At 47.3% G+C, this 18,772-nt stretch overlaps 8 protein-coding genes across 8 annotated transcripts; 4 read left to right on the top strand and 4 right to left on the bottom strand.

Annotated features, from left to right (window-relative positions):
- Positions 1-255: 255 nt before the first annotated feature.
- N7443_000832 (fungal specific transcription factor domain-containing protein) lies at positions 256-2,367 on the bottom strand (the record flags this gene model as incomplete). Its single annotated transcript, XM_056880888.1, has 6 exons — positions 256-670; positions 732-914; positions 975-1,582; positions 1,659-1,739; positions 1,796-2,103; positions 2,157-2,367. The coding sequence occupies 6 exons, from the start codon at positions 2,365-2,367 to the stop codon at positions 256-258; spliced, it is 1,806 nt and encodes a 601-aa protein (XP_056746126.1).
- Positions 2,368-3,157: 790 nt separating this feature from the next.
- On the top strand, positions 3,158-3,721 carry N7443_000831 (uncharacterized protein; the record flags this gene model as incomplete). Its single annotated transcript, XM_056880887.1, has 1 exon — positions 3,158-3,721. One exon carries the CDS (start codon positions 3,158-3,160, stop codon positions 3,719-3,721), a length of 564 nt encoding a protein of 187 aa, XP_056746125.1.
- Positions 3,722-3,840: 119 nt separating this feature from the next.
- On the bottom strand, positions 3,841-5,622 carry N7443_000830 (cytochrome P450; the record flags this gene model as incomplete). The annotated part of the gene is made up of 4 exons (XM_056880886.1): positions 3,841-4,529; positions 4,587-5,121; positions 5,154-5,425; positions 5,490-5,622. The coding sequence occupies 4 exons, from the start codon at positions 5,620-5,622 to the stop codon at positions 3,841-3,843; spliced, it is 1,629 nt and encodes a 542-aa protein (XP_056746124.1).
- A 572-nt stretch (positions 5,623-6,194) lies between these two features.
- N7443_000829 (peroxisomal membrane protein) lies at positions 6,195-7,664 on the top strand (the record flags this gene model as incomplete). Its single annotated transcript, XM_056880885.1, has 1 exon — positions 6,195-7,664. One exon carries the CDS (start codon positions 6,195-6,197, stop codon positions 7,662-7,664), a length of 1,470 nt encoding a protein of 489 aa, XP_056746123.1.
- Positions 7,665-8,717: 1,053 nt separating this feature from the next.
- On the top strand, positions 8,718-10,650 carry N7443_000828 (uncharacterized protein; the record flags this gene model as incomplete). The annotated part of the gene is made up of 3 exons (XM_056880884.1): positions 8,718-8,802; positions 8,862-9,497; positions 9,551-10,650. The coding sequence occupies 3 exons, from the start codon at positions 8,718-8,720 to the stop codon at positions 10,648-10,650; spliced, it is 1,821 nt and encodes a 606-aa protein (XP_056746122.1).
- A 2,047-nt stretch (positions 10,651-12,697) lies between these two features.
- On the bottom strand, positions 12,698-14,252 carry N7443_000827 (uncharacterized protein; the record flags this gene model as incomplete). Its single annotated transcript, XM_056880883.1, has 4 exons — positions 12,698-13,417; positions 13,469-13,571; positions 13,630-14,102; positions 14,172-14,252. 4 exons carry the CDS (start codon positions 14,250-14,252, stop codon positions 12,698-12,700), a joined length of 1,377 nt encoding a protein of 458 aa, XP_056746121.1.
- Positions 14,253-14,881: 629 nt separating this feature from the next.
- Positions 14,882-16,915, top strand: N7443_000826 (putative autophagy protein (Atg22); the record flags this gene model as incomplete). The annotated part of the gene is made up of 6 exons (XM_056880882.1): positions 14,882-15,036; positions 15,095-15,129; positions 15,363-16,118; positions 16,185-16,309; positions 16,369-16,530; positions 16,598-16,915. The coding sequence occupies 6 exons, from the start codon at positions 14,882-14,884 to the stop codon at positions 16,913-16,915; spliced, it is 1,551 nt and encodes a 516-aa protein (XP_056746120.1).
- A 198-nt stretch (positions 16,916-17,113) lies between these two features.
- Positions 17,114-17,824, bottom strand: N7443_000825 (uncharacterized protein; the record flags this gene model as incomplete). The annotated part of the gene is made up of 1 exon (XM_056880881.1): positions 17,114-17,824. One exon carries the CDS (start codon positions 17,822-17,824, stop codon positions 17,114-17,116), a length of 711 nt encoding a protein of 236 aa, XP_056746119.1.
- Between the last annotated feature and the right edge of the window lie 948 nt (positions 17,825-18,772).

Raw genomic sequence — 18,772 nt, 5'->3', positions numbered from 1 at the left:
CCACGATGCGCTTTGGTACATTGGCTCTGCGAACCAGCCAGGTGCCCTGACGGGAAACAATGCACCTACCCTCAACGTGCTGTACACGTTGGTGGTAACTAGGACCAAACCCAATCTTTTCAATGTGTTTAGATAGACCTGTTGTGAATAAAAAATGGATATATTATAAATTTAGTGATGGATGAGTGGGGCAGCGTGTCTTGAACATGTACAATATAGACAGCAGTGTTCTGGTCGAGCTCTGATTAATTTACTTCAAATCTGATTCCAAGACTCCCAGAAACTGAAAATCGAAGCCTCGTCCATCAAGGCACTCATCAAATTATTGCCATCCACATTGCCAAATTGCGTGTCATCGAACTGTGCAACCTGATCGGAGTTTTCCGGAGCCATATGGAAGTTTTCTTGTCGGATACCAGTGTCAGAAGCAACGGCGCTGTCGGTGATCGCCTTTGGATATGTTGTGGGGGCCGAGTATCCAGGGAATATCTGTTCTATTGCTTTGACGAAAATGCCACGATAGAGTGAAGCGACAGTGTAGGTTTTCTGAAACTCTTCCATGACAAGCATGCACATCTCAAGCTTGTTTAGCCTGATTCGCTTGGAGAGAGCGTCACCAGTCTTGCATTGCAGTAAATGGGTTTGCATGGCGGGGACAAGAAGGGGAGGCCTTTGAAGGAAACGTTAGGTAAATTTCGTATGAAGAAACTTATGCTTCGGAGATTACCCACGTCATTGGTCCGGCAAAGTAAAGGAGTCCTTCTTGAACAAGCGCCTCCAAGATCTCGTTTGCCCGAGACGCGGCAGCGTCGGCTTTTAGCTTCAGCCGATGTTGCCAATCTTCTTTCTCCACGGGTTGAAGATCGCGAGGAACGTCAGTGCCAAACGGACGATAAAATGTGATTAGTAAGGCCCTGGAGTGGTCAATCAGTAGGATATCAAATATTTCAGAGGGGTGGAAAGATGGAACTAACTGGTAGTGCAAATGAACATGATTCGAGTAGAACCTCGAGGCCTTTGTTAAGCCGGCTTCATATTGATCCGGAAGATCACACTGTAGTAAACGTTCCTCAAGGGCCCCGATCTCATGGACAGAGGGTTTAGGACGAACAGTTCGGTAGTTCATAGCCAGAACGCTTCCCAGCTGGAGACTCAATGAAATCAGCATTACCCAATACTTGGCCAGTCTAGCCATATCACTGGGTATATATGAGCTGACAAAAGGCTCCTGCAAGCCAACGATATCATAAAGTAGGTCATCTGGCGACGGAAATGGGGTATCGCAATCGTCGAGGTTAATTCGAAGAGGCCTACCCATTGTAAGACTGAGCCAGCGATCTCGGAAAACGCAGCTCCACCAAAGACGGCGCCAAAAGGATCTCTGCCGCTCGGTTATGGATGGGTTCCGTTTTGAAAAGTCAGGGTTGCGATGCAGACCAAGGATTTGGCAGAAGCTTATTGCGATGCCTGTCCAGTACCAAGGTTGCCCATGCTCGTCCATCTCTGAGTGAAAGAATCCCAGAAGAAGGGATGTCTGCAGTAATACGATCTTGTTTCTCTCATTACCGTTCCTGTACATGCACTGTTGCAAGTTAGCACCAATGTGTGTAATCTTATGATCTTAAAGATCAAAGAGACAGTGTGTGCGAGCTTTCTACCTTTGCGCGAGAGTAAAAAGCATATTTCATCTCTCTCCTTGATGAATAACCCTCTTCTTCAGGAATGTCGTTCGAAACAAACTTCCATGCAGTGTTAGCGTTGTCAAAGAAGACGGAATCTTGTCTGGGAGAAATACATTCGTCGCCGCGAAGAAAATGCTCCACAAGAGGGAAAGATTGTAGTATTGAAGTTTTCCAGCTTGGTAATGAAGCAGAAGGTCATCTGCCTCGATTACAGGCATGATAGGATGCACATGGAGAAGATATGCCGCAATGAGTCTATCGCAGGTGTCGTTTTTCGGGAGATTGTATACCCCTTTCTTTTGCAAGAACTCTCGGTCATCGTTGGATAGTTCTGTCACGCTCGCTGGGATCAGGAAGTGCTTCGGTAATGATTCATCTGGCGAGCAAATATTGAGTGCTGACGTTGGTCCCGTTTGATCACCTGTTGAAATACTTAGATTATCATGAACATAGATTGACTGGAGACATTCATACCAGTATAAAATGGCACTTCGCCAATTCTTCTTGGTTGACCCAAGGCGGCCTCGGCGATTTCAATGCCGTTCCTTTGCTCATCTTCAATGTTGCTCAGCCCAGGATTCAAAAGGGTGTGTCTTGCACTCGGCGTAGACTGTGCCGAGTGATTTTGAATAGAATTAATCTGTGAAGATTCATTCATAGCCGCAGCGGAAGAATTCTGGCTCATATTTATTGGATTCGAGTGAACGGCGGGAAGACTCCCAGAACGGTGAGTTGTCTGGTTGACTTGTTGAGCACTAGGTCCAGTTTAGCGTTGACGAATAACGTAAGAGCTCTCCATAAGAAAAGCTTACTTCTTGGGTTTTGGATCCACGACACATTGCGCGCCATCTTGGGCACACCCAGCACAAGGTATACCGGTGACAGTCAAGCTGCATCGAACTTTTCGTTGGCGACAGGCCTGGCAGGCAACTGCAGACCTATAACGGCGTGTGCGCGTCGCTTTCTCGGCAGGTGGCATAGCTTGAGCGAATATGCTGGTTCCCTTTACAAATCCGAGGATCTCAGGAGCCTCTGCAGTTCACAGAAGAGATTCCTCGGCAGCAAGCGGGTCTTTTGGCGGCCGGAACAATGTAAATCCGCCGGATCCCGAGGTTTCTGGTGCCGTTGCTGGAATCTGTCCTATAAGCCGACCGAGAAGATCATCTGACTGGGCCGGCACACTGGATTCCCCTGTGTTTTCTTAACATTTTTCTGGGCTCCGCAAAGCTTGGTTTTAAATCTAAACCTCACTCTGAGAACAGCTTGTGGTGGCGAGAGTCTAAAAATAGATAGCCTTTTGGCCCCCTCAATGATCGATTGGCTCGTCGCAATGAGACCTCTATCACTCTATCATTCACGATTATCAACTGGGTCTCTGTTGCTTCACAAAAGGCTTTGACCAAATCTCTGGTGTTATCGAGCCAAGATTAGAGGTGGTGCCGCCCATCCCTTGAAAGACGGCACTCGATTTTACCATGCCACCAATGATCAAATTCTGGCTTAGTACCCTCAAGGAGGGCAAATCAATAGATTCAACAGCTTTCCAGAGTATGATATCGGATATTCTCGAGTTCTGTGCCACCTATACCAAATCCGACTCCGAAGCGCACGCCTTCTACCACGATACGAAAGACCCGACTCGGGTATTGATGATCACCGGCTATCCATCACAAGAGCTCAATGCAGAAGCTGACAAGATCTACGCGGAGAGGTTTCTTCCGAGAATGTTTGATCAAGTTCAACATACCTGGCTTAAACAGCTTGATATGAGCATCGCAGAAATACATTTGGAGGATAACTTGATTGTTGCTTATGGCAAAGAGCCATCGGCGTGGGTGGATAGAGGTACCGGAGGCTGGGACGTGTGGCCTTCAACGCCCCAAGGCAAGCAAGCTGCTGCCAAAATACAAGGTTCCGTCAGGCCAGAGATGGAGAATCAAATGTGGCTGCAGATTGCTGCTTGGAATGGTAAAATCGAGGATAGCAAGGTGCCAAGGGACGGCGAGAAGCTTCTCGTTAAAAAAATTATAAGTCGATGAAAATGTTCAAGATAATTTTTTTTTTCAAGATAAATTTGATGAGTCAATGCAGATAATGAAACAATGTACAGTGGGTTCTAGAATAACAAATCGAACAGATGTAGAAAACAACCGCCATCTCAGTTCTCAGTCTTTGGGGGCCACTTGACTCGTCTCTCAGCACGAACATAGAGATTGTTTGGCCTGATCAACTGGAACATCGGGTCATACTCAATAGGGCCATCTCCTTCACGGATGAACTTGTACCGATAAATCAGCTTCGGAAGGAAGACTTTGACTTCCTGAAGGGCGAAATTGAATCCGATGCACATGCGCGGGCCCGCAGCAAAGGGGATATATGCCGCCTTATGCCTGGACTTCACAGCATCCGTGTCCCACCGGTCAGGATCAAACCTGTTGGGATTATCCCAGAGCGCAGGATTGTTGTGAATGTGATGCAATGCTGGAATCACGACGGCATCCTTGGGCAGCCTGTAACCACCGGGTAGTATCAGGTCAGTTTTGGCGGTGCGGCCAGGTTGGAAAGACGGATTGTGTCGGCGCTGGGTTTCCTTGATGTACTTGTCAAGGAAGTCAAGACGCTCGGTCACATTTGCTGTGATTTCGGTGGTGTCGTCAATGTCGTTGTCGATAAGCTCCTGTAGCAGTCTTTCTTGCATTCCAGGGTAGGTGACAAGGCCATAGACCAGCCACGAAAGAAGGGAGCTGGTTGTTGTAAAGCCGGCGCCGGTTGCTACAACCAGCGCCCAGACAAGACTTGACTTTGGTAGTTTCTCGCCCTTGTTATCGGTTGCGCGGATGGCGTAATCTAGGACTTGTTAGATATCCATCCGGTACATACGGTTAGAGTCTAGAGGTAACTCACCAACCATATTTGAAGCTTTCAGTGCAGCGTCTTGTAGAGGTAGATCTTCAACACCTCCTCGCGCTGCGTTCTTGATTGATTGTTCTACCAAATCTTCAACACGAGTCTGGGATCGCTTCAACTTTTGCGGATCCCCGAATGGCAACATGCCATACCAATTGCCTTTTGAGGTGACCTTCTTGTTCAAAGCAAGGATTTCAGCAATCAGATGGACCATTTCATGCAGCGGAGCATCGGGAGAAGTGAAATGTTGAAAGTCCAATCCAAGCGTAAGCTTTCCGACTGCCTGAGACCCTAGCTTGAGCATGTATTGATATACGTTCCAAGCCTCGCCTTGCTCGTCAAAGGCATCGAACACCTTAAAGGCATCCTCAACTGTCTTTTGCATAGTGGGGGCATAGTGGCGAACAGCTTTAGGGCCAAGTGCAGGAGGAAGGAATTTGTGCGCAACTTTCCACTCTGGTGTATCGGTATCTCCTAAGAAGACTCCAGCAGCTGGTGTCTTGAGTGCAGAGAGGGGATGAGCATCGTTGATCTTTTCGTGAAGAAGTCGGATTCAGCGAAAACGATAGACGAGATCTCCGGATCATTGGTTTGGTAAATGGTTCTTCCCATGGTAGTCGTCTTGATCAAAGGCCCGAGTTTCTCAAACAGACGTTGGTGGTTGCCAAGGTGGTCGGGGTATACTTCGAAGTAATTGCCCACGTACGGCAATGCGCCGGGTGCGGGTGGATCGCGCACCTCATGTCCATCGATCGTGATTGCCACAGGACCATCTGCAGCCAGTATCTCCGAGACCTCGAGAAGGAGGTTGTTATCTTTGCTTTGGAAGCCGATGCCTATCTCTTCATTAGCAGGCCATCCCAAGAAGTCCACGAAGAAGCGAGGTTTGGATTGGCTCACCATTGGCGCTCACGATAGCAAAGTGAGATGCAATCAGATCTTTCACATCTTCAACTTTCAGTTTATCACTCAGTTCGACATTTCGAGCGGAAGAGACATGGTCTCCTAGGAGATGGAACTGCTGTACAGCCATAGTAAGAAACAGACAGTGAATGAGGTTTTCTGAACTGGGTTACCACTCCCACCAACGTGTGTCGGACTTCTTAAATATGAACAAATCTTAAAATCTTTCTGACACCAATCCGCGGGTACCTTAATCGGTATACCGACGTCAACAAACGGAAATTGCGTGCCACGGATCAGACGGCGATTTGGGGCTTCCCGAGGAAGAGATACCTCGGGAGTCCCGATCATAGCGGGGCAAAGTGCCAAATAAAGCTTTCCGATTGGCCTGGATGCCCTGACACTACCTCGGAAACGGTATCTACGTCTGCTCTAAAAAAAGCAGGCGGTTTTTATGAGGGAAAAAAGAAAAAGCCTCATCTAGCTCATCGGCTCAGTGTTTCGTTATCATATTAAATACTTTATTAGCGCCCTGATTTGACACCCTTTTGACACTTAAAACGCTCCAGGTTTCCACTGGGTCAACAATCGCTCTCAAGACCGTACCTTATCTTTTTCAATCTTCCGTCAATCTCGCCATCCAGTGCCCCCGTGACTTTATCTTTTGTTGAGTTCGCCGACAAAAAGTGATCCTTCATCTAAATGGCATCCCTGGGAGAATACACTTCCGAGGAAGTTGCAGAACACAAGACCAAGAGTGACTTGTGGATCGTCGTGCATGGAAAAGGTAAGTTCAAGGAACTGAAGATCGATTCAAAACAAGAAATTTACAAATATGCCACAGTCTATAACGTCACCGAATACGTTCGCGATCACCCCGGTGGAGCAGATGTGCTTCGCGATGTCGCTGGAACAGATGCAACGGAGGCATACGAAGACGTCGGTCACTCCGAAGATGCCGATGAGATCCTGAAGACATACATGATCGGTACGGTGAAGGGTGCTCGCGAGTTAACACGATCCAAGACTGTTCGTGTGATTCAGCAAGGGCCACAACAGGAAATGTCAAGCAAACCCTCGAACACGCCTACTATCGGCATCTCGATGGCCGCAGGCTCGATCGGGGGATTGGCGGTGCTGGTCTATTTATACGCACAAGGACATGTATCCTTGGACAAATTGTGTTCGAAGTTGTCGCAGCTCGCGCCAACTTGGGCACACGCCCTCCCAGTTCCAAGATTGAGCATTGCTCGAGGCGGATTTTTGAATGGACTCCTCTCCAGTAGCGCAGTCTTCGCGACTGTAGGGAGCATTTTCGGTACCAAGTTGTCCCAATTCACTCAGATCCAGTCCGGCTTCACTCGATACCCGGCGCACGTCAAGGCCAAGAGAATGCCTGAGATCAACCGACATGAGTTGAAGGGATTTCTCGAGCCCAAGGACTTCAAGGAGCTCCCATTGGTGACCAAAACACAACTCTCGCCTAACGTCTACCGCTTCACTTTCCAACTCCCTGGCCCGCGAGATGTTATTGGCCTTCCAATCGGACAACACGTTGCCATAAAGGCAACCGTCAATGAACAGTCCGTTTCACGGTCCTATACGCCGACCTCGAACAACTTGGACCTTGGTGTCCTTGAGTTGGTGATCAAGTGCTATCCGGATGGTCTTCTCACTGGTCAATATCTCGCAAACCTAAATGTGGGCGACAAGGTTCTCTTCAGAGGACCGAAAGGCTCGATGAAATACCGGCGCGGTCTCTGTCGACGCATTGGCATGATTGCTGGTGGAACTGGCATTACTCCTATGTTCCAGCTCATTCGCGCTATCTGCGAAGACGAACGTGATACTACGGAGATCAGTCTCATCTATGCCAATCGTTCCGAAGAGGATATTCTCTTGCGAGAGGAGCTGGAAACTTTTGCACGCAAGTACAAAAATTTGAAGATCTGGTACATGCTCGACCAGCCTTCTCAGGATTGGGCTTACGGAAAGGGCTATGTTACGCCTAAGGTCATGAGCGAAAGACTGCCGAGTCCAGCTTTGGATACCAAAATCATGCTCTGCGGGCCACCAGGGATGATTAACGCCTCGAAGAAGGCTTTGGTGAATCTTGGATTCGAAGCCCCTGGCGCGGTTACAAAGATGACGGATCAAATCTTTACCTTCTGAGTAACGGGTTGACTGTCTTTCCTGCTTTTCTGTATCTACTTTTTACTTCCCCACCTTTCACTCTCTCTTTATTCATTTTCTTCTGTTAGGAGTTTGACTTTCGTTGGCTGTTCAGAACATGTTCTTCATAGACTTTGACAAATGTTACAAAATTATACTTGCTTGACCGTTTGAAGACTTCTATATGTATTCATAGAAACAAAAGAGGTTAGATAATAAGACATAACTTTATGTCAGCCCGTGGAGGGATAATTTACCGCTAATCAGTGGTCGCATTGGACATCATATTTCATATGTTTTTGTATGTAATCCTGCTTACTCATGGAATCGAGCATGGCAACCGCCGAGTATCGCTCCGTACGGACAGACAGTTCCATACGGATCGTCAAGCCCCGTAAGGGCACGGGGATGACCTTCAACAGCAGTCCCCGGAGCATCTTCAATCAATCAATCATTTCAATCCACATCATATTGATTCCGCTTGACTTTATTGGCCGTCGCAGCATACTAGGCTATACGAATATAGCCTGTGTAGACACTTCACTTGCTGAGTAAATAATGAAAGAAACTTCGTAATCTTTGGAACTCCTTGGCCCGGAGACGGCACACCAGCATTCAGAGGCATCTGACAGCAAGAGCCATTTCCAATGCTCGAATCTAGAACCAGAACCTCCTTAGAATAAGAAATGACCCACCGCAATGGGTCCGTCGGTGACGCACGCTGGGAAATACGTGGACTTGTTCCACAACTCCTTGCCGAGGTAGCACGAAGTGCTACCTCGGGATCGATTTTAAACCTGCTACGCAACAGACCATGTTGTCATCCGTTGCCCTGTCCGCGGCTAAATCGGATTCTAGAAAGAGTCTATATTTGATTGTACCTGATTTGGTCTCCGAGGGATCCACGGATCTCCTGCGCCATTTTGTCCTGTGTGACTATATTAATCGCCCGTCATGTCTTCATCAGCATTTTTGAATACCATTATTCAATATCGCACACACTCCTCATTCAATAATAACTTCATTTCCAATCATTAAAGATATCTGTTCACCATGCTACCCACTTGGCAACCCCCGGCGGATTATCGCAACAGGGCCGTCGTGGTTTTAGGCGGCGGTGTGCTCGGAAGGCGGATAGGTAAATTGTGTCCAAACTGGGCCCCCTCAGCTATCATCGAGCTAACAGCATTATTCTAGGTTGTGTCTGGGCATCGGCGGGATACAATGTTCGAATTCGGGATCCGAGCCCCCAGCAACGAGAGGATAGCGTTGAGTACGTCAAACTGAACGTTGATTCGTACGCGGAGAAGACAGGCCAGGCCTCTGGCACGGTCGAAGCTCTCGAGAGTCTTGAAGATGCACTTATCGGTGCCTGGCTAGTTATCGAAGCCGTTCCGGAGAAGCTTCAGCTCAAGATCGACACTTTTGCTCAGCTCGAGGCACTTGCGCCAAATGACTGCATCCTGGCCTCCAACTCGTCCTCCTACAAGTCTTCAGAAATGATTGAGAAGGTTTCCGACGATGCTAAATCTCGAATTCTGAACATGCATTATTATATGCCCCCCCAGAACATGGTCGTTGAGCTCATGACAGACGGCTATACTGAAGAAGCCATTTTCTCCTTCATGGTTGAGCGATGCAAAGAAGCAGCAACTCTGCCCTACGTTGCTAAGAAGCAGTCAACTGGTTTTATTTTCAATCGTCTTTGGGCTGCTGTCAAGAGAGAAACCTTGACAATCTTGGCAGAAGGCGTCTCCGTTCCCGAGGAGATTGACTCTCTGTGGACCGAAATGTTCGTCAAGGGAGGCGCAACCCCTTGCAAAACGATGGACAGTAAGAATTTTTAGCCCCTCGAGTGAATATCTCCAGAATCTAACAGGATCTAGACGTGGGCCTAGATACGGTCGCTTTCATCGAGTCTCATTATGTCGAGGAACGTGGTCTGTCTCCAGCGAAGACGGTGGATTTCCTGAACACACATTATATCAACGATGGAAAGCTAGGCACAAAGAGCTCACACGGTGGTCTCTACCCTCCAGCTGCGGATAAACCGGATGAACTGCCTGCACCAAGTGTGCTTGTTTTGGACATTGGTCTCGCCTCTTCCACCCCGACAATGTCATCTGGTTCCATTCTGGAATTCTCAACAGCCGGAAAACTCAAACGAACACTCGCCAAGGATCAAGCTCTTCCAGATGGTGTGGCTGTTGACAGTGAGAGCGGTCTGATCTTTTGGACCAACATGGGTATTCCAGGAAAACAAGACGGTGCCGTGCTTTCACTCGACCTGAGCACAATGGCTATCAAGACCCTGGTCGTCCCTGGCACCATCAACACTCCAAAGCAACTTGCTTTGGACAATGTCGCAAAGAAGATCTATTTCTCCGACCGCGAGGGATGCCGTGTTTACCGCTGCAACTTTGATGGCACTGACTTGGAGACCCTTGTCGAGACGGGCAACCCTGACAATACCGACCCAACTGAGAATATTCACAACTGGTGTGTCGGTATCACTGTCGCCCCAAAGCTAAACAAATTTTTCTGGACCCAAAAGGGCCCATCCAAGGGTGGCCAGGGCCGCATCTTCTGTGCCGATATCTCGACACCCGTTGGTGAATCTGCAGCCTCCAGATCAGATGTGGAATGTATCCTTGAGGACCTTCCGGAGCCTATCGACCTTGAAATTGAGGAGTCCTCTAAGACACTCTACTGGACTGATCGTGGTGAGATTCCGTTCGGCAATTCGTTGAATTGCTCTCGCCTCGATGCATGCGGCCGACCAATCGACACATCCTCGTCTCGAAAGCACGAGATTCTGACTCGTAACTTCAACGAAGCGATTGGATTGAAGATCGATGCTAGCAACAATGCTATTTATGTGACAGACCTTGGCGGCAGCATCTATCGGTGTGATTTAGATGGAAAGAACAAATCTGTCTTGGTCAGAGATGATAACCGAGCTTTTACCGGGCTCGCTTTGCTCTGATAAAATCCTCGCTCCGTCTTTTGTGTTCTCATGCGCTCCCTTTGAAGCCTAGATGGTTTGTTATTTAGTTAAAGAAACTTGAGTTACATAACAACTAGAAAATACAAAAATTGAAGGGTTTTACAAGTCATTTCTTGAGATATCATTCTCTACCTCCTTGATGATAATTCCAATACGTCAAGACAGATAACTCAGTGTCACTTATTTGGGTCACTATACGTACCGTATCTTCTCTACTGCGTGGGATCTTCTATCTTAGATGCCGCCGCTTTGATAGGGACGTCTAGAGTGAAGATCACTGGAGAAAATTCAGTCCGGACTTAGACTCAGTGGGTGCTCAGTGATTGAGACTGGCTACTCACTGAGTAGGAAACATATCCAGAACCAAAACATAGAAAGGTCATGAGTCGAATATCTTCCATCAACCGCCATACTGATGGCAATATGTACTTGATAAGACGATGAAGATCATTCTTCGAGGAATCAGTAGCTAAAGACAAACAAGCAAGGGGCCATCTGACATCACTAGACCCGTGCGGTAACAAGCACACTTGCTTGTTCCCGGTACAAATACACGACCAAAGGCGGTCGTCGAGAACAACATTTGCCTCGAAGCTGTTCCGCGGAGGTCGACGCATCAGAATTTCAAAATCAAGAATCAATGGGGCACCGTGTAGCACGACATTCGCGAATTGAACCCTGCGAGTACACTCAATGATCTTTGGTGGATGCCGTCTGGTGTTTGGATCGGACTGCGGGTTGTCCACCTCGGATCAAACTCCAACGTCCACCATCCAGGCTAGCTCACGGTTAGCATTGATCAACACAACAAGTTTAGATTCTCCGCCTATTTTCGTATACTACCATCTAGCGTCGGCCTTACCCTGTCCCAAAGAGTCCGATATGCCTGTTTCGAGGACGAGGGAAGGGTTACCAGAACCACCACCATCGATCGGGATACTATCGGGACTGAACCACCAGTCCGGCTCTTTGCGGCAGTACTGGCCAGGGGGTCGCGCGGGACCCTTGGGCCATGAAGTCGCGAAGGTGAAGGAATAACTACATAGCCTCGAGTTGCGCCAGTACGCCCATATAAAAGCAAGGTATCATCTGTTCATGTAAGAACTGGGCTCAACTGTACCATGGCTAGTCTCAGTTATCGCTGCATCGATAGCATTGTTCATCGCTGGCTTGCTCGGCACCATTGAAGTTGGTCCCACTGGAATACTGGAGTTTCCGGTGTGGTTCACGTCCAGCATCTCCCAGATCCTGAGCCCAGATTCTAATACTTAGCTTGCACCCTCCGAAATTACTTGCAGTGATCCTGGCATTGCCTCCGAACTCTCACATGCAAACCGTGGAGGACATTTCATTTATTCGAACGTGCTCACTAGTCGGGTGATAGTGACCTACTTCTTGATAATTAAGACTAGGTATTCAGCATACTCGAGCTTTTTGTCTCTGAAAACTCAAGTGAAACGACTTTGAATAAGGTATCTAGGTCTGGCAAGCAGAGATAGCAAGCACCGGCAAGTAGCCAATTCTCTGGGCTTCCCGAAAGGGCAATTGTTTCCCGATCTCTAGGCGTAATCTCTCCATCAATCTCTTTTATCGGACAAGGATCCTCAACCTTCCATCTTCTTGCCATCGGACTATCCGACTTCGTGCCGATAAGAGTTTGCTGTTCATTTCTAGATATAAGGTTCAAGATTTTGCTCGTCCGGCCAATGAGCAGGATAGGCGAAATGCGCAGCCTCTACATGAAGGGTTGCACAAGAAGAGTCTAACACAGCACCTAGCAGGTGATCCCATGAGAGAGCTAGAAACATTTATTTCGAGCTCACTAATTTGAAATTTGAGTGTCAACTCAAATTCATTCTTGATTTTGAAAAGATAATGAAGGAAAGAAAGTATAAAAAAGGTCGGCGTTTAATTGAAATTTAGAGGAAGACGAAGTAATCAATCTATCAGATAAAGACGACATAATTAAGAGGCCTTGAATTTTTAAATTACGAAGGCTAGAATACAACTATTTAACATTCAGCCATCATTTGAACTCATTTGACACTCGGTGTTTGGAATAAACATCCCACAGACCCGAGCTTCCAAGCCAGTCCAAAAATACTTCATTCAAGCCCTGCCGCAACAATTCATCGCCCATGTAATACTTCCTTGACTTGCTCCATGGGTGGGTACCAAATGTACTTTGAAGCGGCTTTTTCATGCGAATTGTCTCGATAGACTTCTGAAGGTCCATCCAATAGACACTCTCTGGCATCCAACCTCGCTCTTGATCTGTGGAAGATGCAAGAGTTTCAAATTCAGGTAAGTCCTGCACAGTTTCCCAGATTCTAAAAACATCATAGTATGCTGCTTTGCCGTATTTCTTCAAAATCTGCTCCTGGTACTCGGGAGAGACCATCTGTCGAGAAGTCCGCTGTAAGTACTCAATCTGTTGAGTAATAACACTCTGTAGCTCTTCTCTTTGGAAAGAAAAGTTCGACTCATGCTCAGCCTTATCGAGATAATGAGTGATTTCATCCCGTAGCTTTCGCAGGCGGTACCGAGTCCACTCAGGGTAAAGTGATCCGAGATCCGCATAGGGCCGGATGTTGGTGGTGTAGCTGGAGTCGTAGATGTTTCGGATTTGAGCGCAGTAGGATGTGATTGTGGTAATACGCTCCGCGACACCCTTAGCACGAGCGGCTAGATGTTGGACTTCGCCGCCTTGCAGCATTACTGCATGTCCAATCTGTGGACCCTCGACCTGTATGATTTTAAGTTGATGTTTATCTTGATATGATCAAGCTGCAGTTACCTTTTGGGCTTCGCCATTTCCCTTTTTGATATATGTTTCCCCACCGACCATGCCATCGGTCTCACTTAGCATGAGCACACAAACGTAAGGATAGGAGTCATAGCTTTAATTAAGTTAGTCTGATCACCCTCCACTCTCAATCGATCGAGTAGGAGACTTACTGCCAAGGTATGATAGAGGTCTCATCTTTCAACGGGTCATAAGCCCGCTCTTCAAGACTCAACTCCAGCTTCTCTACCGATGGCTCAACCTTGAGGTTGCCCACCATCTCTGCAATTGTGGCCCCTTCAGTCTGAATGTTTGTATGCCCAATCTCTGTGGGCATGACCACCTCTAAAGGCACCCCAGAAGCATCAGATACTATTTTCATTGTTTCGGGGTGGGTCCAGAAGTCCCGAATAAATTGGGAGTGTTTGACTGCGTCACGAAGAACCAGGGTGCCAGGAAACGGCGAGCTTGCGCATTTCTCAATCACATCCTGCTGGAACAGAGCCTTTCGATAGGCCCTCACGCCTCGCGGTGATAGCAAGGGGAATGGCACTGTTCCTGCAATCGGGGTTGCGGTTGCACTTTGACTCAAAAGCAAGTCTTGCATCGTGATTTTCTTTTCAGGTGGCACATAGTTGAGATGGACCTATTCAGTAATATCTTGAGCACGGTCATTCCGATCAATCTAAGAGGTTATGGAAATGGATGCACATACTGTGGGATCGAACCGCTCCTCTTTGACGGGATCTAGGAAGGGGTATCCACTCAATGTGTCCGGCTCAGTCAGAAGATCCATCGTGCACTTAATAGTCATACCGTTTAAGTAATGATCAACCCCTTCGGTTTCTCCTTATTTCGTTTCCCAAAGTAGCAGATTGAATCAAAATACTTGTGAGAGAAGGGGTATCAATGGAAACTCAGCAGCATGACCAGATTTTTAAAAGGATCCGTGCTACCGAGCGCTATACAGCCTACGGTTTATATCCACGCGCTATTCCCATCCAGGTAACTAGGTCCCGCGACACACATCACAAGGGATCACATCTCCGCTTTTAGCTATCAATACAACGAACACCGTCCTTTGATTCACTCGCATCTTTATAAGGTACCTTACCCCCTGTACTTTAATCCCCAATGGTCCTTAGAAGTTCCGCCGCTCGCACGAAGGTACCTCTAATGATCGTCGTATCAGCCGAAAGGTGCGAGGTGCGCTGATCTCTTATCTCTCCCAACATTTGATAAGAGGGAGCGCTGCCATTCGCCAGCCAACTCAACCCCGCAGAAACTGGCACGGGTCAGGAAAAAAGCAGGGATCCGGCTCTTGCAGCGTTAAATAGGTTCTCCCAATGTCAGTACCAAGGAATTCCCCTTTTCAGGAAATACTTTGATTTCTTCGTTTCAAAGTCAAAAGCCCTATGTTACAAGATGGCGGTCAATCGTTTAGCCCCGAAGCACGACCCTGAAGCACCATCTTCAATCGTGGAGCAAATCACCTTGAGTGAGGACACAAAAAATTCGATACTGGATCAGGGCGGTGAGGAGAACCTCGCAACTAAATGGGAGATATGGGCGTATTATGCGTGTGTTGCCTACTTCCTTGTTTACGGCTCCTATGGCTCTGACTGATTGTTGCGATAGTTATTACATTGGAAACAACGGTCTTTCTTTGTTCAGTTAGTTTCAATCCCACTCCTCCAATGGAGACAAGGTGTCTTCGAAGCCAGATCAAGGATGAAAGTGTAGAATGCCTGTTCTAGGATGCGTCTATTTGCTGCTCTAAAAAAGCAAAAGGGTGTCTGCAGACAAGACACATGACCAGAATGTGTCAAACAATCGGACATCTGAAAGAACCGAAACAAGCACCATAACCTTTGTCTGAATCTACTTACTAATTTGGAATTTATAGACTTTGCCCCCACGGCCTTCCAAAATCTTCTTTACGAAGCGGCGGGAGACTCCGATATTCTTCTCTTCGCAGGGAGGTTCCGCTCAGTTGAAAGCATTGTCCTCCTATGCAACGGGATTTCTTTCGCTATCCAAATCGTCGTATTTCTGGTGATAGGAAGCTTTGCTGACATTGGAAATTGGCGTCCAAACATTCTGATTGTCCTCTCTATCATCGCCTACGCTATAGGATTCGCCTGGCTGGGCGTTCACACAGAGGACAAATGGCAGATAGGTGTCGGACTGTATATTGTTGGGCTTATTGCCTATCAGACCACGCTGACCTTTTGGACTGCTGCATTTCCTTCACTTGCGCGCAATAGTGCCGAAATGAGAGAAAAGGCTAGTGAGTTTGCGCATGGCAATATCTCTCGCGAGGAGTATGATTACGCCGACACTATGAAGAGAAGTCAGCTTGCGAATGTTGCCTTCTATATTCAGTCTGTTGCCGAGATTCTCATCCTTGCTGTTATAGTTGGCATCATGTTTGGCGTTGATGTCAATGCTAGTGAAGCGAGGAACAATTGGGGATTAAGTGTTCTCATTGCTTTCGCGAGTGGTGTCTGGCTGCTTGTTTCTTTACCGTGGTTCTTCTTGGAAAAACGGCGACCTGGACAAGACCCTGGCTCTAGGAATATCATCATGGCAGGCCTGTCGCAACTCTACTTTGCAATGAGTCAGGTGTGGAAGCTGAAACAGAGCTTGCTATATCTTATCGGTATGTACTCTTTCTTTCTCTCTGTTCAAATACCGTGGAGGCGTATTAATTTGTCACCTTTCCCAGGTTACTTCTTACTGGGCGATTCATTGAATACCACGGTCACTGTGATTTCGACTTTGCAGAATAGTTTGGTGGCATACAACACATTGCAGCTGACATATCTTCTGATTGTGGGGATCGCTGCTCAGGTGCGTTACGAATAACCTAATGATGGATAGCGAATCAGTCTTCTAATATGCATCTTTAGGCCGTTGGTATCTATCTTTTCTGGGCCATTCAACAACGATACCGTCTTGGCACGAAGACCATGTTCAATGCCATCGCTTTTGGGATTGTTCTCCTTGATGGCTGGGGAATGATAGGAAATTGGACCAACAAATTTGGGTTCCATCATGTATGGGAAGTTTGGGTAAGTTTCCCTCTCACAGGCACGCCTTAAGGCTTCTTGGTAGAATTCCACTCACGATTTTTTCCAGGTCTATCAAGCCTTCTATGGCTTATTCATATGCCCCTGGTATAGTTACTCACAAATTATGATCTCGGAAGTGACGCCCCGGGGGTACGAATTCCTTTTCTTCAGTCTTTTCAGTATCGTCGGAAAGACGTCGTCATTTATCGGACCCCTCGTGTCCAGTGCGATTATTGATGCTACGCCTTCTGGCAATGTATCTGCGCCGTTTTACTTTCTATTTGGACTGAGCTTGCTGAGCTTTGGAATCTTGGTTGTCGGGGTGGATCTGAAAAAGAGCCGCACGGAACAAGAACAGTTCTTGAAGGAGAAAGAGCGCAGGTGAAAGCAAATCGCTTCATATTCCAAGTCAAGAACTTCAAAAGATGAAGAGACTATTTTGTGATTACATTTGCGGACCATGATACTCAATATCATTAGTTACGTATCAAAAGGCAGAGAACCTTACAAGGTCAAGATTTTTGCTCCTCAAACCGCCACCAATGCAGCTTTCCAAGACCAAGACAAGCTGTAACCGAAAAATTCAATAACCCGATCCGGGCCACTTTGGTATCTCGACCCCATGCTCCGCCTTGTAGAAAGTATCAGTAGAAGCATGGAACCGCTTACCCATGACCCCAAAGCATGCGTTGTTCTTCTCCAGAGCACACTGGGCGGCTACCAAACTCTGCTTTTTGTTTCCTTGACACGACGGTGTGATATTTTTGAACCCCTCCACTTGCTCAATACCTTCCCAAATCTTATACACCCAAGCTTTGTTGCCAGCAGGATAAGTCTTGACTTTCCCTCCGCCTTTGATGGGAGTGAAAAATTTCGACTTCTGTCCCGATTTTTCCTGGTAGAATTCTGTCATTTTCTTTGCAATTGCGAGCTGTGCATCTTCGCAGTTTTGTTTGGTTAACAGCTCTGAGTCGATACGTGTATAAAAGCGGTCGTCTTGACAGAATCCAACAAGGTTCCCAGGTGTCTTATAGTTCAGGAGGGCCTCTGAGTGGAACTCGATAACACAGTGATGATACTCTGTTACCTTGCCGGGACATCCACAGCAACAGTTGTAGTTACCGACGAGCTGGATCCGCTCCTTGCAGCTACCTGCCGGGTATAAGAAGCTGCTGCTTGGACAACCGTCTGGATATTCATAGCAACTATTGCCGACATTGCTGACGCCGTCGCACTGGGCATGTGCTCCCAGGGTCGATGCCAACGTCAGGGCTGCAAGATGAAAGAAACGCATGATTCTGTACGGGAGTTGTCAATAAATGCTGTAGGCCTTGCCCAAGTGCCTCTGTACTTACTTCAATTAACTAGAATGAACGGGAGGGAAAAATGAGTCCCAGTTCAAATAGCGTTGAGCGACTCTTGTGGCTTTTTTCTTCCTTCAAGCGAAAGAGTAACAGAAGACGCCCAGGGAAAACTTGAGACGTTCCTGGGTGTCTAAGGGCCACATTTGTAGTTGAATACCCTTCAGTGTAGAAATTGTGTACGAGGTAATGAAATTCCCGCGGAATCTAGGGCGGGCTTGTCTATCCTGGAATTCCCACTCGAAGCCCGCTATGTGTATTATTTAGCCGAAAATCAGATATCCATTCTGGAATGTTTGAAATTTACCAAAAGTTCACTTTGAAGATTCAGAGATCATAATCTTCCGGCCAGGCTCATCGATGCTGGATAAGATCTATCTACTTGTATCCCGGGTTACCATAAACCCACGAAAGGCAACTCTGGGCAGGAATTGTCAAAGATGCAGGCTTTTAGCCGAGAATCTGCAATTTCGTTTGTTTCATGCGAGGGTCCGAAGGCGATCAACCAGAAATGGGCGCATGAGCATTCTATGTAACAACACAAAGCCCTGGCTTGGAGTGCTGTAGTGGCTGGATCTAGTAACGCCAAGCCTTTCTGGTATCCTGTGACACATATCATTAGAGAGTCGAATGACCTTCCCTGGAGCAAACACGGGAATGCAATTGCAACCACGCTTCATATAGCTCCCCAAATGGCAGACACGCATGGAATCTCGCGATTGGATTCATGGAAGGAAAGCCATGGAGACTCGTGTGACATTAATGGATGAGTAAGCCCTCCAGGCCCCAAACATATTCCAAGTCATTGAAATGGGAACGTCGAAAAAACCCAGAAAAGAGCTCCAAGGAGATTCCCAGATAGTTGTTGAGAACGATGTGAA

This window comes from Penicillium atrosanguineum (genome assembly GCF_028827265.1).
Source record: "Penicillium atrosanguineum strain IBT 20685 chromosome Unknown utg000001l_segment0_segment0, whole genome shotgun sequence".
Taxonomy (NCBI): domain Eukaryota; kingdom Fungi; phylum Ascomycota; class Eurotiomycetes; order Eurotiales; family Aspergillaceae; genus Penicillium; species Penicillium atrosanguineum.
Note: the sequence above shows the minus strand (reverse complement) of the source record. Positions and strands in the feature narration are given on the sequence as shown.